This window comes from Dermochelys coriacea, chromosome 8 (assembly GCF_009764565.3).
Source record: "Dermochelys coriacea isolate rDerCor1 chromosome 8, rDerCor1.pri.v4, whole genome shotgun sequence".
Taxonomy (NCBI): Eukaryota; Metazoa; Chordata; order Testudines; family Dermochelyidae; genus Dermochelys; species Dermochelys coriacea.
In genome coordinates, this window is record NC_050075.1 from 12,479,267 (window position 1) to 12,503,779 (window position 24,513).

Genomic DNA, 24,513 nt, shown 5'->3' on the forward strand with positions numbered 1-24,513 from the left:
AACTTATCTCTTGCAACAGATTTCAGAGTAGCAGCCGTGTTAGTCTGTATTTGCAAAAAGAAAAGGAGTACTTGTGGCACCTTAGAGACTAACAAATTTATTAGAGCATAAGCTTTCGTGAGCATCCGATGAAGTGAGCTGTAGCTCATGAAAGCTTATGCTCTAATAAATTTGTTAGTCTCTAAGGTGCCACAAGTACTCCTTTTCTTTTATCTCTGGAAAGTTAATATTATCTAAAACAGTCTCTTACCTAAAGTTTCCTATAGAGCTTGCTGGTATTCAGTCATACCGGGTCCAGATTTTCATGATTCCCCTATGCCAGTGGGTCTCAAACTGTTTTACTGGTAAAAAGAAAAGGAGTACTTGTGGCACCTTAGAGACTAACAAATTTATTAGAGCATAAGCTTTCGTGAGCTACAGCTCACTTCATTGGATGCATTTGGTGGAAAAAACAGAGGAGAGATTTATATACACACACACAGAGAACATGAAACAATGGGTTTATCATACACACCGTAAGGAGAGTGATCACATAAGATAAGCCATCACCAGCAGCAGGGGGGGGAAAGGAGGAAAACCTTTCATGGTGACAAGCAAGGTAGGCTAATTCCAGCAGTTAACAAGAATATCAGAGGAACAGTGGGGGGTGGGGTGGGAGGGAGAAATACCATGGGGAAATAGTTTTACTTTGTGTAATGACTCATCCATTCCCAGTCTCTATTCAAGCCTAAGTTAATTGTATCCAGTTTGCAAATTAATTCCAATTCAGCAGTCTCTCGTTGGAGTCTGTATGTGTTAGTCTCTAAGGTACCACAAGTACTCCTTTTCTTTTTGCGAATACAGACTAACACGGCTGCTACTCTGAAACCTGTTTTACTGGTGACCCCTTTCACATCACAAGCCTCAGAGTGCGACCCCCTCTAATAAATTAAATACACTTTTTAATATATTTAACACCAATATAAATGCTGGAGGCAAGCGGGGATTGGGGTGGAGGTTGACAGCTCATGACCCCCTCTGTAATAACCTTGTGACCCCCTGCGGGGTCCCGAACCCCAGTTTGAGAACCCCTGTCCTAAGCCCTTCAAGGGGTGTCCTCAATGAATGGATACTAAAATGTCTTTTCTTCACCTTATATTTCCCTAAAATAATGACAGGTTTCAGAGTAGCAGCCGTGTTAGTCTGTATTCACAAAAAGAAAAGGAGTACTTGTGGTACCTTAGAGACTAACACATTTATTTGAGCATAAGCTTTCGTGAGCTACAGCTCACTTCAGTGAGCTGTAGCTCACGAAAGCTTATGCTAAAATAAATTTGTTAAAGTGAGCTGTAGCTCACGAAAGCTTATGCTCAAATAAATTTGTTAGTCTCTAAGGTGCCACAAGTACTACATTTCCCTAAAAGTCATTGTTTTGATCCCAGAGACAAGATAACCCTGGTGGCCTTGGTCTCTCATGCTGATTTCACATCCCCCAGTCAATCTGGCTTTTCCTGTTGACTTGCATCCAAATGGGGCTTCCTTTGTGTTGATTTCACACACTTAATTTACATTAGAGGCATGAAGCTAACTACCTTCCCTTCTGTCTGGAAGAAAATCTGTTTCTCCATTTGGTGATAGATTTGAAAGCATAATCTCAGTAAATATCCATAATTCCTTAGATAGTGCGAATATCTACATTTCACAATGATATTAATGACCAGTGTGTTACCAGCTTTAATTTGATATCTTGCATGACTTTCTCTATAGATAAACATTATGACAACAATATGTTAAGAGTCTGCCAGTCCTGATAAGAGTTGCTGACACAGAATAGTGAACCCCCAATAGGTTCTGTGTCACAGCCTCTCGCTCAAATTTGGCCTGGCTGCCCCTCCATTCTGACAGAGGGGCAGCTGGGCCAAATCTGCTGACTCAGGCCTATGAGGAGAGGGGCAGCACACTGAAGTTTTGCCTAGGGCAGCAGATTATCATGGATGGCCTCTGGTAACAACCATTGATCTCCACTGAACTGGACTGGATATGAATCACTGAGCGCGATGTGTACTGGAGGGTTCATTTGTTCAGGCATAGCTTCCAGACCATTATCTGGATTGAAATGATCTGCCGGCAGCTTTTAGTGGAAAGGATTCGTTTCTCTGCTGTTCCGTTTTATCCTCTGAACTTTGCTGTATTCCCTCAGGTATGGAGGTTAGGAGCTGCAAAAATTACAGATTTCTCTCCTTTGGAATTGCATTATTCATCCTGCTGGGTTCATAAGGTTAGGTATTTATACCCTTCTCTGCCATTCCCTTTGAGCAGTAGCCTGCATTGTTTGTAGTATATGAGAAAGCAAATGCCTTTTTAAGGGCTTTTTTGGACATTTTTAATGCACTGTTTGCAACTTTGTAAGCTTCTTGCTTTGCAGGTACCCCTGAACCATTGCTGACACCTTCCACATAAGTGCACAGAGACTGGTTCAGCCTTCAAGAATGTGAACACTTATGTGGATCCAGAGTTTAATCAGATTCTGTTGTTTTCCAGGTGTGGAGTTTTCGTTTGACCCCCATCTCTAATGCCAAAGCTTCAAATCCAACCATCTTCTTGGCCTTCACATGCTCCCCAGCCTCTACTGAGCAGAAAGGAGCATGCAGTGTATCGCAATGAAGAGGAGAGGTGGGAAGCTATGGAGTCAGAGGTTGAGAACACAAGAAAATGGAGGAGAATAAAGGAGAGGAAAAATAAAGAAATACAGAGACTGAAAAGTGCATTGGATACATGAAAAAGGTTTACACATAGCATGGAAAAGCCTTAAACTCTTTTCTGTGGCAGCATCAGCTTCTCCTAGGAGTTTTAGAGACTGCTCTTTCAGTTTAACTAATTTCCAGACTAGCAGTAGAAAATACCTGTGTAATTAGCCAGAGGGTCAGCCTCTTTTGTCAAGCTATTGCCCATTTATCTGCATCCTCTGCCTGCCTTGTGTCAGATCTCAGCAGTGGGAGATGTGGAGCAGCTGCAGAACCCACATGCGAGGACTCCACTGTCCTCAAGGTGTTGTTGTTACTCAGTGCAGTCCTAGTTGTTCCAAAGATTAATAGAAAACTGTAATTAGTTAAGCACATTTCACATCTAAATTACCCTGTCTCAAAGCCCTTGTAGGTAAATGCTTTTTAATGACAAATTGAGGTGCAGGGATGGGTATGATGCCAAATTTCTTGAAGGAAACATGTACAATAATCCTCACCATTTTTAGCACACCACATTCAGTGAAGCATCCCAGAATTCTGTGTAGATGGGTGAGAACGTTTTGCTCCATGCACAGTGGAATGATGTCAGTTACCATGTGGCATATCAGGATACTTGATGGTATCTGATTTGAAAGCCTACTTTTATTACCACTAGTTTCAGAGTAGCAGCCGTGTTAGTCTGTATTCGCAAAAAGAAAAGGAGTACTTGTGGCACCTTAGAGACTAACAAATTTATTAGAGCATAAGCTTTCGTGAGCTACAGCTCACTTCATCGGATGCATTTGGTGGAAAAAACAGAGGAGAGATTTATATACACACACACAGAGAACATGAAACAATGGGTTTATCATACACACTGTAAGGAGAGTGATCACTTAAGATAAGCCATCACCAACAGCAGGGGGGGGAAGGAGGAAAACCTTTCATGGTGACAAGCAGGTAGGCTAATTCCAGCAGTTAACAAGAATATCAGAGGAACAGTGGGGGGGGGGGGTGGGAGGGAGAAATACCATGGGGAAATAGAAATTAGTCTCTAAGGTGCCACAAGTACTCCTTTTCTTTTTGAGAATACAGACTAACACGGCTGCTACTCTGAAACATGGGGAAATAGTTTTACTTTGTGTAATGACTCATCCATTCCCAGTCTCTATTCAAGCCTAAGTTAATTGTATCCAGTTTGCAAATTAATTCCAATTCAGCAGTCTCTCGTTGGAGTCTGTTTTTGAAGCTTTTTTGTTGAAGTATAGCCACTCTTAGGTCTGTGATCGAGTGACCAGAGAGATTGAAGTGTTCTCCAACTGGTTTTTGAATGTTATAATTCTTGACGTCTGATTTGTGTCCATTCATTCTTTTACGTAGAGACTGTCCAGTTTGGCCAATGTACATGGCAGAGGGGCATTGCTGGCACATGATGGCATATATCACATTGGTAGATGCGCAGGTGAACGAGCCTCTGATAGTGTGGCTGATGTGATTAGGCCCTATGATGGTATCCCCTGAATAGATATGTGGACAGAGTTGGCAACGGGCTTTGTTGCAAGGATAAGTTCCTGGGTTAGTGGTTCTGTTGTGTGGTGTGTGGTTGCTGGTGAGTATTTGCTTCAGATTGGGGGGCTGTCTGTAAGCAAGGACTGGTCTGTCTCCCAAGATCTGAGAGAGCGATGGCTCGTCCTTCAGGATGGGTTGTAGATCCTTGATGATGCGTTGGAGAGGTTTTAGTTGGGGGCTGAAGGTGATGGCTAGTGGCGTTCTGTTGTTTTCTTTGTTGGGCCTGTCCTGTAGTAGGTGACTTCTGGGTACTCTTCTGGCTCTGTCAATCTGTTTCTTCACTTCAGCAGGTGGGTATTGTAGTTGTAGGAATGCATGATAGAGATCTTGTAGGTGTTTGTCTCTGTCTGAGGGGTTGGAGCAAATGCGGTTATATCGTAGCGCTTGGCTGTAGACATTGGATCGAGTGGTATGATCTGGATGAAAGCTAGAGGCATGTAGGTAGGAATAGCGGTCAGTAGGTTTCCGATATAGGGTGGTGTTTATGTGACCATCGCTTATTAGCACCGTAGTGTCCAGGAAGTGGATCTCTTGTGTGGACTGGTCCAGGCTGAGGTTGATGGTGGGATGGAAATTGTTGAAATCATGGTGGAATTCCTCAAGAGCTTCTTTTCCATGGGTCCAGATGATGAAGATGTCATCAATGTAGCGCAAGTAGAGTAGGGGCATTAGGGGACGAGAGCTGAGGAAGCGTTGTTCTAAGTCAGCCATAAAAATGTTGGCATACTGTGGGGCCATGCGGGTACCCATCGCAGTGACGCTGATTTGAAGGTATACATTGTCCCCAAATGTGAAATAGTTATGGGTCAGGATGAAGTGAGCTGTAGCTCACGAAAGCTTAAATAGTTATGGGTCAGGATGAAGTGAGCTGTAGCTCACGAAAGCTTATGCTCTAATAAATTTGTTAGTCTCTAAGGTGCCACAAGTACTCCTTTTCTTTTATTACCACTGTAACAGTTTTTGAGACACCACAAGAATTTGATAGAAATATAAAACCTATACTACGGAGGGCAAGTGAATCGGATCTGACCATGGTTCCTGGCTCTACATCCTGCACTGCATGCTGAACACTAGCAACTGCGAGCACTGCAAGGTAGGTGGATAATCCTTAATGAGTAGTAACGAATTGCTTGGGTACTCTCGGATCAACCTCTCACTTGTTTCCAGTTGGATTTCCTCAAGGAGGCTTTGAGAGCAATTATCTTGTATATCATCTTTTGGCAAAAGTCACAACTATATGACTATGTGCTATTTTGCGACTTAACTATATTGACTTGCAAGGAAAATTCTATTTTATTGATCAGACAATTTCAGTCCAGCGGCAAGGCTGCTAATGGCTGATTCACAACAGCAATATTTTAACCTCTGCCCTTGTTATTGTGTCTGTTTCCTCTGTAGTTGATAATAGTATTATAATGTATTGCTGAAAAGACGAGCACATCTGTTTAATGATTATGTCTTCATTAAATCTAAATATTTAATACTCATTGCCCTTTTAAAAAAAAGTCTGCACTTTGTATTAAGCAGAGATGGTCCTGAGTTGAAATACCCACCATAGGCCCAACCTTACAGCCCTGATTCACATACTTAGACCTTATTTATGCAAATAGTTCCCATATACTTAGACAGGATGATTCACATGAGCAAGAACTGCAGCCTCAGGTTCTATATGCTGACTTTTAGTGGGTAATTAGATGACTTATGCTTCCATATACAAACCTGTTCTTTCAGTCTAAACTAATTTAAATTTCTTGTTGTTGGTTTCCTTTTTTTAAATTTTAGACCAAGTAAATTAACGAGAAAGAACAAAATAAAGTCTCCATGAGAGAGCATAGTGTGTGCGTCTTCTATGTAAAAAGCGAGCAGCAACCTTGAGAATTAAATGGCTCCTGAACTCTGCACTCAGAGAATTCTTCAAAATATAAAGGAAGGAAATATGAAAAAATATAAATATCAGTTTCATAGTATATACTGCACCACAGTGACCTAGTCCCAAAATATGCAGGTTAACTGTTTGGTACCTGAAAGAATATTTCTCCTCCATTGAAAAAGCAGTTGGGTGCAGTCGGCTTTTGTGTGTTTGGTTTAGGGGAACCAATCGTCTGGTCCAGCTACCCATTTACACAACAGACATCACTGTAGAGAGCATGCCACTGCTATGATATCTGCCAGGCTAAGAATTCAGAAGTCCTTTGATCGATGTATTCCTTCCTACCCCAAAGGGAAAGGGAAAGTCAGAGAGAGTTGTTCCTTGTTATTTGCTCAGGACTGTGCATGAGGAAATGTGGTATAGCATTCTTGCTTTTTAATTTGAGCAACCGTGTCATAGTAGCATTTCTTTCCCAAATACTCATCCAAGATATTGTTACCCCAGCGTCATTTTATGTTGTGAAGTCAACGGAGTACTCCTGAATTGCATCAATGTAACCAAGACCACAATCTGCCTCTATGTGGCTCTTTCTAAAGATGCTGCCTGCTTCTCTACATTATTTTGGCCATAGATGACTGTTAATTCATCCAACAAGGCAAAGGTGGTGTGAAGCTGCTAAATGTACTGAGCCCATTCTATGACCTCCTTTTCCTCCTGATTGGCTGGCAATCACAGAACCCAGCTGCCAAGGTAGAGAAGTTATTTTTCCAATGAGGCATCTGGAGCCTTGGCACTTTCAACTGTCAGTTGTGTTGGCTTCTTTGCAATTGCCTCTATCTCTGTCAAGTAATTAAACTGTTGATGGGATGTCTTGCACTCCTGGATGCCATTTTCTTTTAATCCATCTTTAATTGTTTGCCATTTACATGTTTCCTCTCGCCACTTTATGAATAAAGTCCAAGGCTAATTTCTCCTGAGAGATCGCTGCAGGCCTTCTTGCAGGTGAGCAGCATAACTGACAAGAGTAAATTTGCTGCACCACTTTGCACAAATAGCAATGAAAAGCAAAGGGTGCTGTTTCCCATCTGAAGATGATTACATTTCCAAACATAGACACTGGCAGGTTTTCCTGACACATGGGTCTGCAGGTCTGTGGATAACCCGTGTTATAAGGAGGTGTTGTTATGGAGTGAAAGGCATTGCCCGCAAAGAATGTGAGCTGCTTCCAAAATTCATTCCTGTTCCTCATTATTTTTTCCTGGTAAACGCCTGATGTGTGTAATTTAAATTGTCCCCATCCCACTTTTAGTTCTATATTTAACCTCTGCATTCCAGTGATAGAGAACAAGTTTGGTGAGAGGAGATTAAAAGCCTTGGCAAGAGGTTACATTCAGAGGTACCATTAAACCCTAATATGTATTCATAACAATATTTCTTCCAGTAGCTCCTGGCAGAATTGGCTGGATTAGCACAAGAATGCTTATGAAACACATCTGCTTCAGTCAGGGTCTTCTCTTTGGCTGGAAAGGGATTTTTCCCTTGTTTAGGCGTTTACTTGTTTGTTTTACGTTTATCTGTTGCAATCACAGCAGACACATACATAATTTCACAACCCTACATGGAAATCCAGGAGGAAGAAACTATTTTTAGTAGCCAGAATAGCTCCCCTAAATGTATTATCCTTGGACGACTAAATATTAAATACACACTCATCAAATTAGAGGCATTTATGCAGAAGTACTGTACCAACAGTTTTTAATGGTTAGAGAGAATTAAGTTATGCCATTAGTATTTAATCAAACACAACAGAAAGAGATCTTACTGCACTTCTTCAAGATAAGTCGTGGCTAAATTAATTCATCTTCATATCCTTCACTGATGATTTACTGACAGTATTTATGCTGGCACTTACAATTCTTATGCGAAACATATAGGGACAGTCTAACATTTATTTTGCAATTGCATTGAAGTACTCAACTAAAATGACTCTTTCCTGTTCACTCCTGATTAGTGCAATCAGCACAGTGTTTTACAAAATCTACTGAGCTACCGTCCGCAGACAACATCCCAGGTATCAAACAGTGTGGCAATGCGATCTGCTTGGTGTTTTGGGGTTTTTTTGCAGAAGAATAGCTTCTCCATAACATTATTTGACAAGGAAAACATTTTTAATTATAATGGTATGCATTAGGAAACCCTCATCCAAACTCTAGAGATGATGATGTGAATGACGTTGGGGTGACAAGGATGGAGCATGATCTTCCAGAATGGCCAGCTTGCCGTTGTCTGTTATATGGGTCATCATGATGAGTTTGTCCTTCAAACCACTCTGAAAGCCTTCAGTCTTTTTCATGTGTTTGTCCCCTGACTATCACTTCCTTTGTCACAAAATATGTCAGCAGACTGGCCTTCCTGATAGGGATTAGGAGAAAAATGGCCGCTCTCACTGAACTGTGTCAGCCTGATTTGCAGTTATGAAATGCATAAAAACAGGACAGGCTTAGAAGATTTTTGAGGCTCAGTAATGTTTGTCTTTGATTCTTCCCCAGTAAATATATGAAACAGCAATTGGAGTGGCCATTTGGTTTACTGAAGGTGCATTAAGGCTTGCTGTGTTTCTACAGACATAACAGCTGTCTAAATCACTGGGGTTTCCTTGAGCTATTTTTAATGGAGGACTGACCTTATATGAGCTGAGGATAATGGCAAGTGGGAATTTTTCCTAGATAACCACAGGCCTCACACTCCGCTAATCTTCCTGAGATCTGATTGAACAATGTATAGTAAATGGAGGGGCTGGCTGATTAACTTTTGCATGTGTGAAGTTGGCTTCTTGCTGCTAGTGGCACCATATAACTTTTGTTAAGTGATAAATGGCCATCTAGCAGCAAACAACATTTAAGTAGCATGGCAGTTGTCCTATGACCATTATTCATGTTTACAGCAGGAATGCCCAATATTTCACTCCAGTCTGGCAAAATGCAATTTTATTGTTATTTCCTTTGGCCCCTGACCAATGCAAATTATGATGATAGGCTCTTCAGCTGTTTGCATTTGCATTAAAAACAGCAAAACGTTTATTTTAGAAGGTGTCTTTTCTTTTTTTACCAGTCTGCGGCTTTAGTGAAGGGAACCAGAAATAAAGAGCAGAGCCATTTCTGCTTGGTTACGCTTTCTCTCACCTCAGGTATAGGCTCTTTCTCAAATGTTCTCACTGAATTGCGGTGTAGTCTGGTTATCCACCCTTAATTCCCTTCCTTCCTCATTTACTGCTGAATAGCCACCACTATGGTGCCCATCCCACATATCTCTTCCTAAAAAAACGTTCATGACATTCCATCTCTCATTCAAGATTTTAATAGAATATCAGGTTGAAAAGTAACTAGGATAAATCTTAAATCCTCCCATACATTTTGGATGGGGTTTCTTTCAAATGGGCTTCCACAAGACTTTAATGAGTTGGGATCAAGAGCCCTAGCAACTTGAAAAAGCCTTGGCAAGAGGTTACATGCTTCGATATCAGATCTTGTTTCACCTGACTTTGAGGTCAGGATGTAATGTGCATATTCAACATTGTCCTCCGATAAATGGACTCATAGCTACTCAAATGTTTTGATGCTATTACCCTCTGATCTAGTGTCTAAGAAGATATATAAGTCCTATTATTTACCCCAAAGGATAACTTTCTGTAACCAAAATGCTAGAGCTCTGGATTTTTAGATGTGAAAGTCAGGAGTTCCCTTCTTCACTACTTATGGAGGCTAATGTAAAGACTGTGAGCAGAGAGAAAAGGAGTACTTGTGGCACCTTAGAGACTAACAAATTTATTAGAGCATAAGCTTTCGTGAGCTACAGCTCACTTCATCGGATGCTGTAGCTCACGAAAGCTTATGCTCTAATAAATTTGTTAGTCTCTAAGGTGCCACAAGTACTCCTTTTCTTTTTGCGAATACAGACTAACACGGCTGCTACTCTGAAACCTGTGAGCAGAGAGTATGAGTAATATTTTTTGTCTCACACATATTTAATGTATTTGTATGCAACAGATTATTGATTCTATTGGCTGTTGCTTGTGAAAGGGGGCAGTGGAAGAGATTTTTGAGTTGGAATTGTATATTCATGATTTTTCTGATTTATATATAATTCTTTTCTTTTGCATTGATCTCTCATGTGAATGTTTAACCTAACTGTGCTTTGCCATCCCATTTTAGTTTGTTTCTCTTTCCAGTGTGATTGGGATGGTATCTCATGAAGCAAACTGGTTTCCTTATATTCTTAGTTAGTGGCTTCCACAAAGGGAGGCTGGAATTTTACATATTTTCCATGATAAGGAAGACAATTCCTGGGGCTAAAACCAAAGACATTCCTTCTCAATGTCTCTACAAATGGAAAATTTTTTGGCTGAGCCTTGTCTACAAGCAGTTGACCTTATCTGAAAGAGGACATGTCTAGCGTTGAGTATGTTGATACATCCCAACGTCATTATTCACTCTTCTTTGTCTTGTCAAAAGTTAACCATTGAATGGAAGAAGATCTGGCTATATAGGATTGTAGTACCAAATCCAATCAGCACAGCACTTATGCAGGAAAGTAAAGGTCATATCCGTGTATAAGTTTTCTGGATATTTCTCTCAATGTTCAGTTTTCTAAATATAATAAGATGAATTGGCAATTAATATTTTCAAAGTGCTGTTAAAAACATTAATCAGTATCATTAACTGAGTCCCCTGTGAAATAGGTGAGAAATGCTATCTCTATTTTAGCTATGAAACATTTAGGGTGGTGTGCCCCAGCACTGAAAAACTCATAACAATTAAAGTTAATTGAAGGAAAGGAAAACTTGAGTGATTTTAGAAAGGCATTTGATACAGTCCCACATGACACTCTCATAAATACACTAAGGAAATGCGGTTGAGTTGAAATTACATGAGGCTGAGTACAAAACTGGTTGAAAGACCGCACATAAAGAGTAAAAAGAAAAGGAGTACTTGTGGCACCTTAGAGACTAACAAATTTATTTGAGCATAAGCTTTTGTGAGCTACAGCTCACTTCATTGGATGCATTACTGTAGCTCACAAAAGCTTATGCTCAAATAAATTTGTTAGTCTCTAAGGTGCCACAAGTACTCATTTTCTTTTTGCGAATACAGACTAACACGGCTGCTACTCTGAAACCTGACATAAAGAGTAGTTATCAATAGTTTGCTGTCAAACTGGGGGGACATGTATAGTGGGTTCCTGCAGGGTTCTGTCCTGGGTCCAGGACTCTTCAATATTTTCGTCAATGACTTAAACAATGGAGTGGAGTGTATGCTTATGCTAGCACTCTGGAGGAGAAGATTAGAATTCAAAATGACCTTGACAAATTGGTGACTTAGTCTGAATTCAACAAGATGACAGTCAATAAAGACAAGTGAAAAGTACTTCACTTAGGAAGGGGAAAAAATGGTTACCTTTTTGTAACTGTTGTTCTTCAAGCTGTGTTGCTCACCTCCATTCCATTCTAGGTGTGTGCCCGCCCCGCGTGCACAGAGATTTTTGCCTTAGCGGTATCCCTAGGGTCCACCGTCGCCCCCTTGTGCCTTGGTATATTAGGTGCTGCCGACCCTATGCCCTCTCAGTTCCTTCTTGCCAGCAACTCCAACAGGGGGGTCGGAGGGTGGGTAATGAGCAACACATCTCAAAGAACAACAGTTACAAACGAACTGCAGGGTGTAACCTGACGCTGTTACTTCAAGCACCCAATGGCCCGAGGTCAGCTGAGACCAGGGCAACCGGAAGGGGCAGAAGTGGTAGAGAAAAGAGTGTGAGGGTGGATCCTGGGAGGTGACCTCCTCTAGCACAACCTCAAAATGACTGCTTCTGGCCTCCTTGGAAGGGCCAGGCTGAACAGATGAATGGGAAGGTGAGGGTGTTGCTTAGACCCCCTTGTCTCTATCTTTTTTCCTGTAGGTACCCAGCCGGGGAGTCCCCCAGAACCTAGACTTTGGAGGTGGAGGATGGAATGGCTTCCTGGCTTGCTGAGGAGGAGGGAGGCCCAAGGAGTGGAGGGTAGCCTGGAAGTCTTTAAGGCCATGGAGTCTCGAGTCAGTGAGCTCAGAGAAGAGTCCCGCCCCCTCAAATGGGAGGTCCTGTATTGTGGCTTGCATCTCCTGGGATAACCTGGATAAGACTGCAGCCAGGAGCTGTGCCTCCTGGCCACAGAGTCAGCAGTGTCCCAGACCATTTGAAGGGCCCCCCTGTGCCTTCATCCACTAAAGCAGTGAACTCCTGGGCTCGGTCCTGTGGGAGGGCCTTCTTGAATTTGCTAAGGGAGTCCCACAGATTAAAATTGTACCTGCCAAACAGGGCCTGGGGGTTAGATACCCAAAATTGCAGGCTTGCCGTTGACTACATCTTTCTGCCAAATAAGTCCAGTCTCTTGGCCTCTTTGCTTTTTGGCATGCCACTGACTTGGCCCTGCCTGTCCCTTTCATTAACAGTGGACACGACCAGTGACATGGCTGGCGGGTGTGTTTACAGACATTTGAACCCTTTCGCCGGGATGAGATACTTCTTTTCTGCCTTCTTAGAAGTAGGCAGAATGGAAGAGGGGGGCTGCCACAGCAATTTGACAATCTTAAGGACCCCTGGGTGGATGGACAGCACAGCCTTGGGCCAGGGTAAAGAAGGCTATAATGTTAGGTTGTTGGACTCCTCTGTGACTTCCTCAGTTTTTAAATTCAAGTTGGTAGCCACCCTCTTAAGGAGGGCCTGGTGCTCCTTGAAGTCGATGGGGGGGCTGCCCGTTTGGGAGTGACCTGTTATCACTTTGTCTGGAGATGACAACAAGTGCACTGCCAGGGGAGAAGTGGGTTCCCCTTCCTTCTGTGGGGACGGCTCCTTGGGTGCTGGAGTCCGATGTGCTGCCCCCATGTCAGATTCAGTACGGTGTTCCCACTCCAGTGCCGGCAGTGCCAGGGGCAGTTTGTCCGAGGCAGGCAGGGAGGACTGGTAGGAATATGGGACCAGCATCATGGGCATGCCCCATGGGTTCTAGTATTGAGCGGGCCACTGTCCCTGCTGCCATGCCGTCACTGCAGGTGCTAAGCTGGTTTTGCGCATCGACAGCAAATCACTTCTCCTTGGTGAAGGACTGAACTCCTGGTCAGACTCCAACCATTGCCCCTTTTGCGTCCAGAGCGGAGCCGTTGAGGCCTGAGTCTGCCGACTGACCCTGGCGTGTGCACACACTTAGAATGGAATCAACATGAGCAAGCACTCGAAGAAGAACCAAATGCACAGCTACAAAATAGGGAATAACTGACTAGGTGGTGGGACTGCTGAAAAGGTGCTGGGGGTTATAGTGGAGCTCAAATTGAATATGAGTCAAAAGTGTGATGCTGTTGCAAAAAAAGGCTAATTCTGGGCTGTATTAACAGGAGTGTCATATGTAAGACATCAGAGGTAATTGTCCCACTCTACTTAGCACGGGAGTACTGTGCCCAATTATGGGCACCAGATTTTAGGAAAGATTTCAACAAATTGGAAAGAATCCAGAGAAGAGCAACCAAAATACTAGAAGGCTTAGAAAAACTAAGTAAACAGTGAAAGGCAGTGATAGGCAGGATGAGATGGGTAGTGAGCTGACTGTGCACTTTGCACTTAATAGACTCGTCCCCTGGTGCTTTTGCGTTCATAAATGTTCTTACAATTGCATCAGTTGAGACTGCAGGGTTTCAATGTTTCACTGGGCTTTCAGCCCCAAGTTGATGCAATAATAGTTAAGCTTTATGGCTACAGTGAATAAAGTCCAAAACTTCATCCATCTTGATGTCTTGATCTATCTTTGATGGCGTGCTAAATTCAATGACTCTAGTAGAGTGGTTGCGGTGTTTGGGTCAATTGCCTGTAATTGTCTTTCTGTTTCTGGTTTCCAGCGTGGTGGGGTGTATCCTTTTCAGTAGCCACAGGAGATAGTTTTTCTTGTGGTCATTCAGATGAGGCAGGTGAAACTATCAAAATGATGTGGAATCACAACAATGGTGGCCTCAGTTGTCACAGTGAATCCTGGCAAAGCTATTTCCAGTTCCCAGGAAATGGGTTAGAACCAACAGATGATTTGGGTACATTTATTGGCGGCTAGCAGTGATTTTTGCAGTTGGAGACTAGTGTAGATAAGGAACCTGCACTGTACATTTAGAACCAAGATATAGTTTATCTGGCCAAATTGAATTCTTGCTGGACAGTGGGAAGATTATCTCCACTGAATTTTTCCAGAATGTGATTTGAACAAACAATTGATTCGCTCGTACTGGTGCCAGGTGAGAGGAGGGTCCATACAAATGACAATATTTCCTTACATGCTTTCAGGCAGGTCAATTACAATGATCAGCAAACGCTGCTGCGCAAACTAGACCATCAGTTCCAAGGAATTATTGTGTCATTATTCAGAGTTTTGCTAACAGAAAGCAAGCAAGCAAGCAGTTAAAACTGGTTACCCAGCATTTGGAGCTTTATGGGCTATCCTTGAACCTTTTGTTATGAAATCTAATTCTTTAATATTCCCCTGTATAGGACAAGTGACAAACTTATTAAAGAAAAATAATTGTAAAAGGACTCTAGACAAAGGGGTTGGTGCTAGATGCTAACAGATTGTATCACAATGGCACGCCAAGTGGCTTGTTGTAAAGTCAATAGAGTTTGAAAGTTCATAACAGAGCTGCCTCAGGCAATGGTGAGCAATAAAATAGTAAAGTAATAAAATCCTTATTTTGCAATAACCTGATCTTTTGCTTTTAACAAAAAAACAATAATGTGGTATTTTAGATTTGGACTCCTGTCTCCCCTCTTTACCCTCCCCCACATTTTCATAACAAACAAAAAAAGCCCAAATTTGGGTCTACAGTTTCGTGCATTAGAGCCTTCTTCTGTCTTCATGATCCAATGCATTAGCTAAAGACAGAACAGGAAAAAAACATACTGCCATTTATTTAATAAATCATTTTGACAATAAATTGAGCAAAACAAATCTATTAACTAGGCTTTAAGGTCTCTCTGGTAACACAGACAGTTCATTTTTCAAATGCAGAAATGTATATGAAATTAACACGGGGTGAAAAAAAAGTGATAAGTGACAGATAATATTCAATGGACAGAAGATAACAGAGTCTAGACTTCTCCCAGGGAGGGTCCTGGCACCTAGCCACAGCAACTTACAATATTTAGATCATTTAGTCAGATGACAATAAAGCCATGATCCCAGTTTGAAACCCACCATTTATTCCCAGCGACATATTTTCAGTTAAGTGGTAAAGTTAGTTTTAAAAATGTTTAAGTAAATACTGCCTCCTCCAACAAGAAATATCTGTTAAATACAATGTAGAATAAAAAGGTAGTGGTTTATACATGGTGTGCATTCAACATGTAAAAAGGTTAGCAGTTACACATGCACTAATAGATTGCGTTCTCATTGGGTTGGAACAAATGTCCAAAGTATCATACAAATCGGGGATGGAGAAGACCTACTAAATGAAGTGTCCTCCTATGCTCAGTGTATGACTGTCCCCCACAGTATCTTCTTAAAGGTTATGTTGAATCTAATTTTCAGTGGCCCAAGTGACAGGGCTTCCATCACTTCCCTTGGAAGACTATTTGGCAGTTGAATAGCTCTTACTATTTGGACATTTTGCTGACAATCAGTCTATATTTTGCTTTGCTGCATTTGTGTCTTTTGTTCTTTACACTACATAGGTTCATATGAAAGAACCACACAAGTGCAGAAGGATGGAAATAACTGTAGTGTTTACTAAACATCTATAACATGCAAGGCCTAACTCCATGTATACACTGCTGCTTTGGCAGGATTCAGGTGGCTTATGAAACAGAAGTCGTGAGAGGCCACAAGAGGGCTCACAAACTATTTACTAGGATGCTAGTCAAATTCCTATACACCACACAGCTTTGTCCTATTACTTCTTAAGGCCCCTCCCAAATCCACTCCCCTCCCCCTTTTCCATATGATACAATTCTTTGCAGCTCTTTGGTGTTTACATCTTTCAAATCAGGGTCTCAGAACTGAACTCTTACATCCCAGTGGTATGCAGAAGTACATGAAGCCATTTTTCAAGTCCATGCTGGGATGCAAATTTTTATGCTGACAAATGGCCACCTTGTAACACTGTTATATCATAACTGCATTTATATCACTCCCAGTTGAGTAATATGAATAATCCCAATTAAGTAATATGAATCCATGCTGGTACTATATTGGACCACTGTACAAAGCTATAAATTAGTCTGTTAGACTGTTTTTTTAAAATTGCTTTTGCCTATGAGAGCTGACGTGTTCCTCCCCACTGGCTGGTGCAGTGTGTCAAAGAACTATCTTGAAACAAACTAAACTGGTTCTGTGTCATTAGTCTGACCAGGTTCAGTTTAGACTTGTCTAAAGGATATTGGTTTACAGCCAGTGGGGCCCTCCAGTGCTGGCTGGCAGAACATTACAATCATTTTTTGTCCTCAGTATGGTGGTTCCTAAATATCATCTCCCTATACAACAGCCCTACAAGCCATCACTGTGATCTGAGTCTGACCGGCATCGGTGTCTGTCTCTCTGCTGATGAGAATTTGCCCATCCAGGGGTCAATATTTTGCACTATGGAGATACTCCCAGGTCCCGGCAAGGCGTGTCTTTATCCACCTGTATTTGGTGGGTAGGTTATATTTCTTCTTAGAGAAGGCCATCAGGTCAGTTATCCATGTCTTTGTGGGCTGTAGACTAGATGATTGCAATTCCATGTGGAAGCTATAGCTGGCCAGAACATGGCTGTGCACACACATAGCATTGATAGACATATGGAGTATATTGCACCTGTTTTTCATAGCTTACCCGGGTGTCCAGTTACAGGTCTTGATTTTGCTCAAAGCCATACCTGGTTTGGAGGATCTAGATTTCTGAGACCACTTTTCCTAGGTACTACACTGATAATTGAGATCAGCTGGGATGTGATAAGATTTGAACTCACTAGTGGTATGGTGAGGCTTTTAGCTCTAGACTACTGGTCTCCCAGAACTCAAACTTGTTGCTGTCATGGCAGCACATCCATTTAGAATGACCAACATTTTAAGTGTTCACTCCTTTTGGATGCCTCAGTTTTGGAAAGCCCAGCAGAAGACAGGTGGGGTCTAATTTTTAGAGGTGCTCAGCTACCACAGCCCAGCAGACGTCAATGGGCATTGTGAGTGTTAGCACCTTTACTCACTGTGCTAAGGAGCATGGCTCATATAATAGCATGAGCTGAGTGGGGGCTGTGATTAACGGAGATCCATTTTTGCCATTATTTTGTTTGCAATGATTGTTTTCTGTGTTGTGTATGTGCCTCATGATAGATGCAGGTTTTATTAGAAATGAAAAATATATTTTAAAAATATATGTAAAATAATTCTTGCACCAGTCACTTTCTCACCCTCACTAAAGCAATTTTTTTATAAGCTCAGTAGAGGCTCATTTGTTTGAGGACAAATACGTCCTACAAATCCAAATTATGTGATTTTAGCATTTTTTTCTTGTTGGAAGTTGTCATATTACTATTATTTGAAACCCAAATGGAATGCAAGAGAAAATCATTTTATAAATTCTCTTAGTTTTATGCCTTGGTTTTTATAGCTATATACTCACACCTTCTTGTCAACTGGTTGAAATGGGCCATTCTGATTAACACTACAAAAGTTTTTTTTTCTCCTGCTGATAATAGCTCATCTTAATTGATTGGTCTCATTACAGTTGGTATGGCAACACCCATTTTTTCATGTTCTCTGTGTATATATATCTTCCTACTGTATTTTCCACTGCATGCATCCGATGAAGTGGGTTTTAGCCCACAAAAGCTTATGCCCAGATAAATTTGTTAGTCTCTAAGATGCCACAAGTACTCCTCGTTTTTTTTGCTGATACAGACTGACACAGCTACCACTCTGAAACATTGTTCCCTGAGTGTGACATTATCCTTGGTTGGAGAACCTTCTTCTCTGCAACTCCTGTCAGTCAGAACTGTTTCCTCATTTTCCCCCCATCTCACTATTCTCTGCCTCTTCTCAAATCTCAGCTGACATCTCTTTTCCACTGCCTCTTAGATACTGTCTCCTGCTTCTGTTACTATAATATCCCAAAATCCTTTGCAGATGTTTGTATGCAAGACACTATAGTAAATAAAATATTTTATTGTTGCCAATGGAAAAAAAAATCACAAAAGGGGATAGATTGTCAGCACTCAGAATGTAAACCCCCAGAGGAAAAGCAGCGACCTTGAATACCCTGTTCATTCACAGTGAATACAAAGAGATCCCACCCTACCTTAAAACATTGATAGAACCTTTTTTCAACTCCTTCCCCAGAGCAATCAATTACAGAGCTGACAAATAAGCCATTCCTATTGATCTCTGTAATGGTTAACTTATGTTGGGTGATGGAAATCTATTGCTCATTGAAAGTGTTGGGCAGTTACATATTATACTATTAGGGAACTAACAGTTTACTAACCTTAACAGAAACAAATGAATGTCATAGATGTAGTACAAATCAAATCCTTCTCTTTACTAAGGTAGGGAGACACTTGAAAGACATGAGTCCTTTGATACCAAGGTGAATTTGCTACACTGGAACCTGTTGACTACATAATACTCAAACAAAAACGTACACATAAAACACTGCTTTATTGACTGCATTTGCCACACATTGAGGAATGCAAAGTTTTTTTTCATAAGCAATGGGCCATGGTCCCAATGTGTATTAAAGCATACACTAAATCTAAACATGATGAAAAGAATGGCAGACAGAGCTACTGCAAGGCAACACAAACGGCATGCATAATACAGTCTCACACGGAACAAGTTTGATACATTATATTGCTTTAAGGATTAACTAACATGGAAAATGTACAAAAAGGAGAAATAGGTTTTTGCATTAATGAAAAATACATTTTTTCTCTACAAAGGAATTTCTAATACAAGAAAATAAATATTGCAACATAAGCCAAAAATAATTTAAAATTGCTCTTTTCAATATATTTCAATATTTCTCTTTTATATTAACAAATGGCACATCACGTTCTTTGAAACAAAGAAAACAGAAGGATTTCTCCTCCTGCGACATTCATATCGTTTCCTGTAACTGATGTGAAGCGGGTCTGTTTCGTGTGTGGAATGGAGCAAAGTACATGGGAATTTCCTTAAAGAACAACCAAAATTAACACACTGCTCTGGCAATAGACAGAGAAGTTCCTTAGGCTGATGTGGATAACACAAGGATAGGTTCACGAAAATACTAACAATACAAAAAGTGAGAGAAAGCTTCTGTTCTCTCTCCCTTGTGTTGAAATGGCTAATTCTCTATTGTGCTTTGAGGGAAAGTGTCATCCAAATATTAGACATTTAAAAATAAAAATAAATAAAGGTGCAAAATATCCCAAATACAGCTAGTCCATAAGGGCAAAAATATATGGGGTGAAAAATGAACTTGTCAACTCAGAATTGTCTTCAGGAAACTCCACTGGGCACCAATGCTTTAACACTAATTTGGGTTGTTCTCTATGAATTAGAAATGAGCGTTGATCAGAGTCTATGTGCATCATCACATTAACCCACAAGTGTGGTGGTGCTTTTCAAAGGAAACAGGTCCCTTTTACAGTGCAAATGTCAACTCCTGCAGTTATATAGCATCTTAAAGACAACATTTGTTTAATAAAATAAACCATTATACTTTTCTCTAATCATTTCAAAATACATTTACAATACATCAAAAATATTTTCCTTGTACATTTTTCTTTCCTTAATTATTAACATTTCTGTTATGAAATAACTAGGTGGCAGGGGCATAGGAACAAAGGGCATGTGGAGTGTTTCTTAGGAACCAGGTGCCTAATGGCTGAATATAGTAGCTAAGTTTCCAGGGCTTTGGTGGGGTCACTGGAATGGCCGTGAAATGGCCTTGGTCCTGACTGGAGGTTGGGTTAGATCTGGCCTCTTGCCCACAGTGAATGCCTCTGTCCTACCTTTCCCCTGCTGGAAGCCACCATCTCTTCCATGACAACCTCTTTCCTTGTTAGCCAGCCAGCTTGCTGTCAATTCTCATGCCTTTGGAAGCAGTAGCAGGCGGCCAGTGGAGGTCTGGAGATTTCCAAGACATCTTGAGCAAAACAGCCTCTGTAAGTCTAGTGTGGGCTCCATGACATTTATGGAGTAGAATACTGTATGGGTACCTGTACATGGACGTCAATGGTGCAATATGGGTGCAGCTGGGAACATGCCTTAGTCCTCAAATTATCTCTAGGGCTCTTCTGTTAAACCAGGACACTTGAGGGATTATTATTACTGGTTCTAATAAATCAAAGAATTCACTCAAATGAATCCCACAGCAATTATAAAAATATCAATAGTTAACTCAAGCCAAAAGACCATGGATTCAGCATCTACGTACAGTACTGAGCGCTCTCATAGTGTGTGTATAACAGATACATGTTCTGCCACTGCCTGGTAATACTCTTCTGGATTCTTCTCTCCCAGTAATTCTGATAAGCTCTTCTCTGTTAGTTTCCTCTCATTCTGTTGCTCTTATTTTACATAACAGGCCAAATTTGGCCCCTCTGTGTGCAATTTTATTCCCTGATCACAAATCACAATGCCAAAAGTCTTGTGGCTGTTTTGAACTGTTTTTTTGTTTTTGGTTTTGAACTACTTTCTGATCACAGTAACAATGGAGTGTATCACAGTGCTGCATAGGAATCAACAGAAACATGGTGCCACTTGCGTTTGGTTGTTCTTTAAAGTCTATCCCCTTTTGCTCTCCTGTACTGAGCAAGCAAGGAATGCAGAAAATAATGAGTGAAGCTGTGTACGGTGAGATTTGTGTCTGTTTTTTTACCATAGTTGAAGTGAAGCACACGGAAGCAAGATTCATTAAAAGGCAGCATATTGATTATTGTTATGACTCTTATACTAGGATACGGTAGCTAAAGCTAGCAAGCCTGATAAGATAAACTAAGTCCTACTTACTGTATTTAACATTATCTGAACATACTGAGCCTTAATTAATGAGCAGACTTTAGTTTCCAACCTCAGTGAATTATGATAATTTATAACAACATTTTTAGGTGGTTCCTTTTTTTCCCATTTTTCGATAATAATTTTTATAAAATTTATCAAATGAGGAAAACACCCAGGTATGTTTGGTTTTAGCGTTGATTTTTTGGGATTAGCCAATCTTTTATTAATTTTACTGCAATCTGATAATAATTTGATAAGAATTGATAAGAAGGACTTTTGAAGGCCAGTAAAGATGATTTACTTTAAAACGGCAAGATAGTCAATTTTCGGAGTCTCTGAATTTAAAAGAAAGCTCAGAATCAAATGAGTAAAAAGCATCAGAAATCAAAACAGCAGGATGCAGCCTCAGTGACGGAAGCACCCCGTCAGCAAGCTTGGAAGCTAGCATCTCAGTTTTGTGTCATGAATGTGTCTCTAGTCCTTTGTTGCTAAATAACTTCCAATGTTTCCAAATGACAAGTTTCCGGTTTCTGGCTGTGCTGCTTTATTGTCAAAATATTCTTTGGCATACACAAAATTATTTGACTGATTCATCTGGTTTTTTGTTTAAAGTGATGGGTTTTACCAGTTTCAGAAGTGTCCCAGGTTTTTTTTTTTTATTTTTAAAAAACAACAACAGAAAAAAGTTTCAGTGAATTCCTTTTTTTTTTTTTTGGGTTCCCTGAGCTCACACTGGGGTCACTCCAATAAAACATGCAGTACGATTTAACTGTGACCTTTGAAGCCAAAACTGAAATAATGGTGCAATTAAGTGCAAACATGGAAATTTGCCTGACTCATAGGTAACATGGGCTTTTAAACAACATTTAAGGCTTACATTTTATGCATTAAATTATTATAATATTTATAATGTCAGCTTTTGTGAATCACCGTCCTACATCAAGTCAACAGCTTGTAACTAGGATTCAAAGAATAAAAAAAAAAGGATGGGGAGGGATAAATGTATTGTTTTAGTTACAGTATTTAGTAGAACAACAAAATGATAAAGGCAAATCATTTAATTTCCTCTATATGACACTGCATTTAGACTGAGGGCCAATTGTCCACTGTTGTGCATGGTGAGCTTACATGTACAATAGAGCCCTGCACAGGACGAGTTTAGAACCCTGCAGTGGGACCGGGAACCCACTGCCATAATAGTGGAAGCGAGTGGGAGTGGGTGTTGCAGGGCAGGACGGAACCAGGATTAAAAATAGTCCCACACGGGGCTTGAATGTACAGCTCCCTGCACAGCTGAATGTAATTTCAACCATTAAAGATGACGTGCTGGCATAAGCTCTTTTGCCAAACTGATTTGATATTTTACAACCCTCCTGTTTTTGAAGAAATTTTTCCCCTCTCCATCCTGCTCCATTTTGGTCCAAATGTTTTGGTAAAGGCTAATCAATTAACCTGAGTAAATCACTTAAAATTTTCAAATAACCTTACAGGGTTCAAAGGACCTCCAAGGTTTACATTACATCAATAAATAACCATAGCTACTCAGGAGGAATATTTGTAGATAGCGCTGCAGCTCTAACACAGATATGTGTCTCTTCTATCTACTGAAAGCCTTTGATGACTGTTTACAGTGCTGCCGACTATCTCTGACAGATGTAGTGGCAGGGCTAAATCTTGGTTCTTGGCCCCTGGACGGATTCTGATCAAACTGGAAGGTGAGAAAAAACACAAAGGATTTAATAAAATATAAACAGAATGTTGTTTTCCTCCGCCCATAAGTGCTTTCTTCAAATAAGCTTTTTGTGCTTTTTTAAAAAAAAATTTTTAGTATCGCTTATTTTACTTCCTTGTGCACACACACACACATACAGATAGTGACTTTTTCAGTAAGTTGTGTGTGTGTGTAGGTGGCTCTCATAGTACCCCAATACCCTGACATACAGGGGCAATAATCCCAGACAGAGCATGAAATCTGTCTGTCTTTAAATAATGCCCATAAAACTGTCATCCCTGCAGAAACAACGAATACTGGCAAAATTAAACCTCTTTATTAAGGTTCTAGGATGTCTTGCTCATTGCCTGCAAGCACAAGTCCCTTAATGCGCATGCTTGCATTTCTTTTAACTGGGATATGCAAGTGAACTAAGAAGGGACAACTACTGGTACAGTAATCTATGTTGGTGATGGTTAAGCTGTATCTCAGGCATACAGAGAAGAGAAAGACAACAGTGCTGAATTTTAAACTATATATACATATTAAAAACCCCCTTTGTTATGATACCAGGCAAAAATTGAACATGGCAGTTGTAACTGGGTTTAGGCTTCATAGAACTGTCACAGTTGGTAAATCTGGTGGAGTTACGATGCCAAAATACTCATTCTGACAACATCCTCATTTCCTGAATCTAACTGGTTATGTTGCACTCTGCCACTACCGGATTCCATGTCGGAGTCGCTCATTTCTGCATCAGAAAAGTAGCCATCAGTCTCATTGTCAAAATGATGCAAGATGACCTTTGACCTTTCACTGACTGGAGGCCCGTTAACAGTGTCAGGCTTCTGGATCTGTGACCTCCTAGTCCCTCTGCTCTCCTTTGGTAATTTGAACCTCACTACCGTTTTCGGACTACCTACTGAGTCAGGCACTTCAGTCAGAGAACTGGACTCACACTGAGTACAATTCACTGTCTCCCCCTCATTGCTTAAGGAGCTTCTCAGACACAATGAGGCATGAGAATCATTTGCTTTTGGAACAGGATGTGAAGATCCCTTCTTAGCTGTCTTTTTTATTTCACTGGCCCCTTTGCGGTCCATGTGAAATTTTGCCGTTCCTTTTTCTGATTTGCTAGGTCTTGCATCATGGGCGAAGGGCTTTGTGGTATCATCTGATAAATTATTCATGTTGTTAGTCCACTGATTGGAATCCTCCTCTTGGTGACTCTTGAAGATTGTGTTCAAGCCATTTCTTGACAGTTTTTTCTTAGTGTTCATTCTCATTTTGCTTTTAACTTTCTTTGTTGCATCACTATGCTTGAATGGCGACTTCAAGGAATGATCCATCATAAAACTTAACAAGGTCTCTTCATCTTGTAAAAGCTCCTCTGAAAGGCCTGGAGTGTTGTCTTCATGGTGGCCATTGTTCAAGGACCACTCACTCATTGTCATGTTCTCAGTGGTAATCTGAACTGACTGGGCCAACCAGCTATTGAAGAAGGTCCCATCTATGGGAAAGGAAGTTGACAAACCTGTAAAAATAAAAAGGACAACAATCTTAGAAGTCAAAATCATTCAGTTTGTGCTTTGATTGTAAGAGGCACCAATGTAGTGTCAAAACTATAAACTGCAGTAAGG

At 40.8% G+C, this 24,513-nt stretch overlaps 1 protein-coding gene across 5 annotated transcripts in view; it reads right to left on the reverse strand.

The window, feature by feature from the left end:
• Nucleotides 1-3,025: 3,025 nt before the first annotated feature.
• JADE2 (jade family PHD finger 2) overlaps nt 3,026-24,513 on the reverse strand; it is a 167,908-nt gene continuing 146,420 nt past the window's right edge. For 4 of the 5 annotated variants that reach the window (XM_038412220.2, XM_038412219.2, XM_043490808.1 and 1 more), the window contains one exon: nt 18,816-24,407. In XM_038412220.2, coding sequence (XP_038268148.1) covers nt 23,521-24,407 — 887 coding nt within the window. In that variant the 3' untranslated portion in view covers nt 18,816-23,520. Of the gene's footprint in view, nt 3,052-18,815; nt 24,408-24,513 lie in introns of those variants that run through there. The other variant, XM_043490812.1, reaches the window with a different exon arrangement.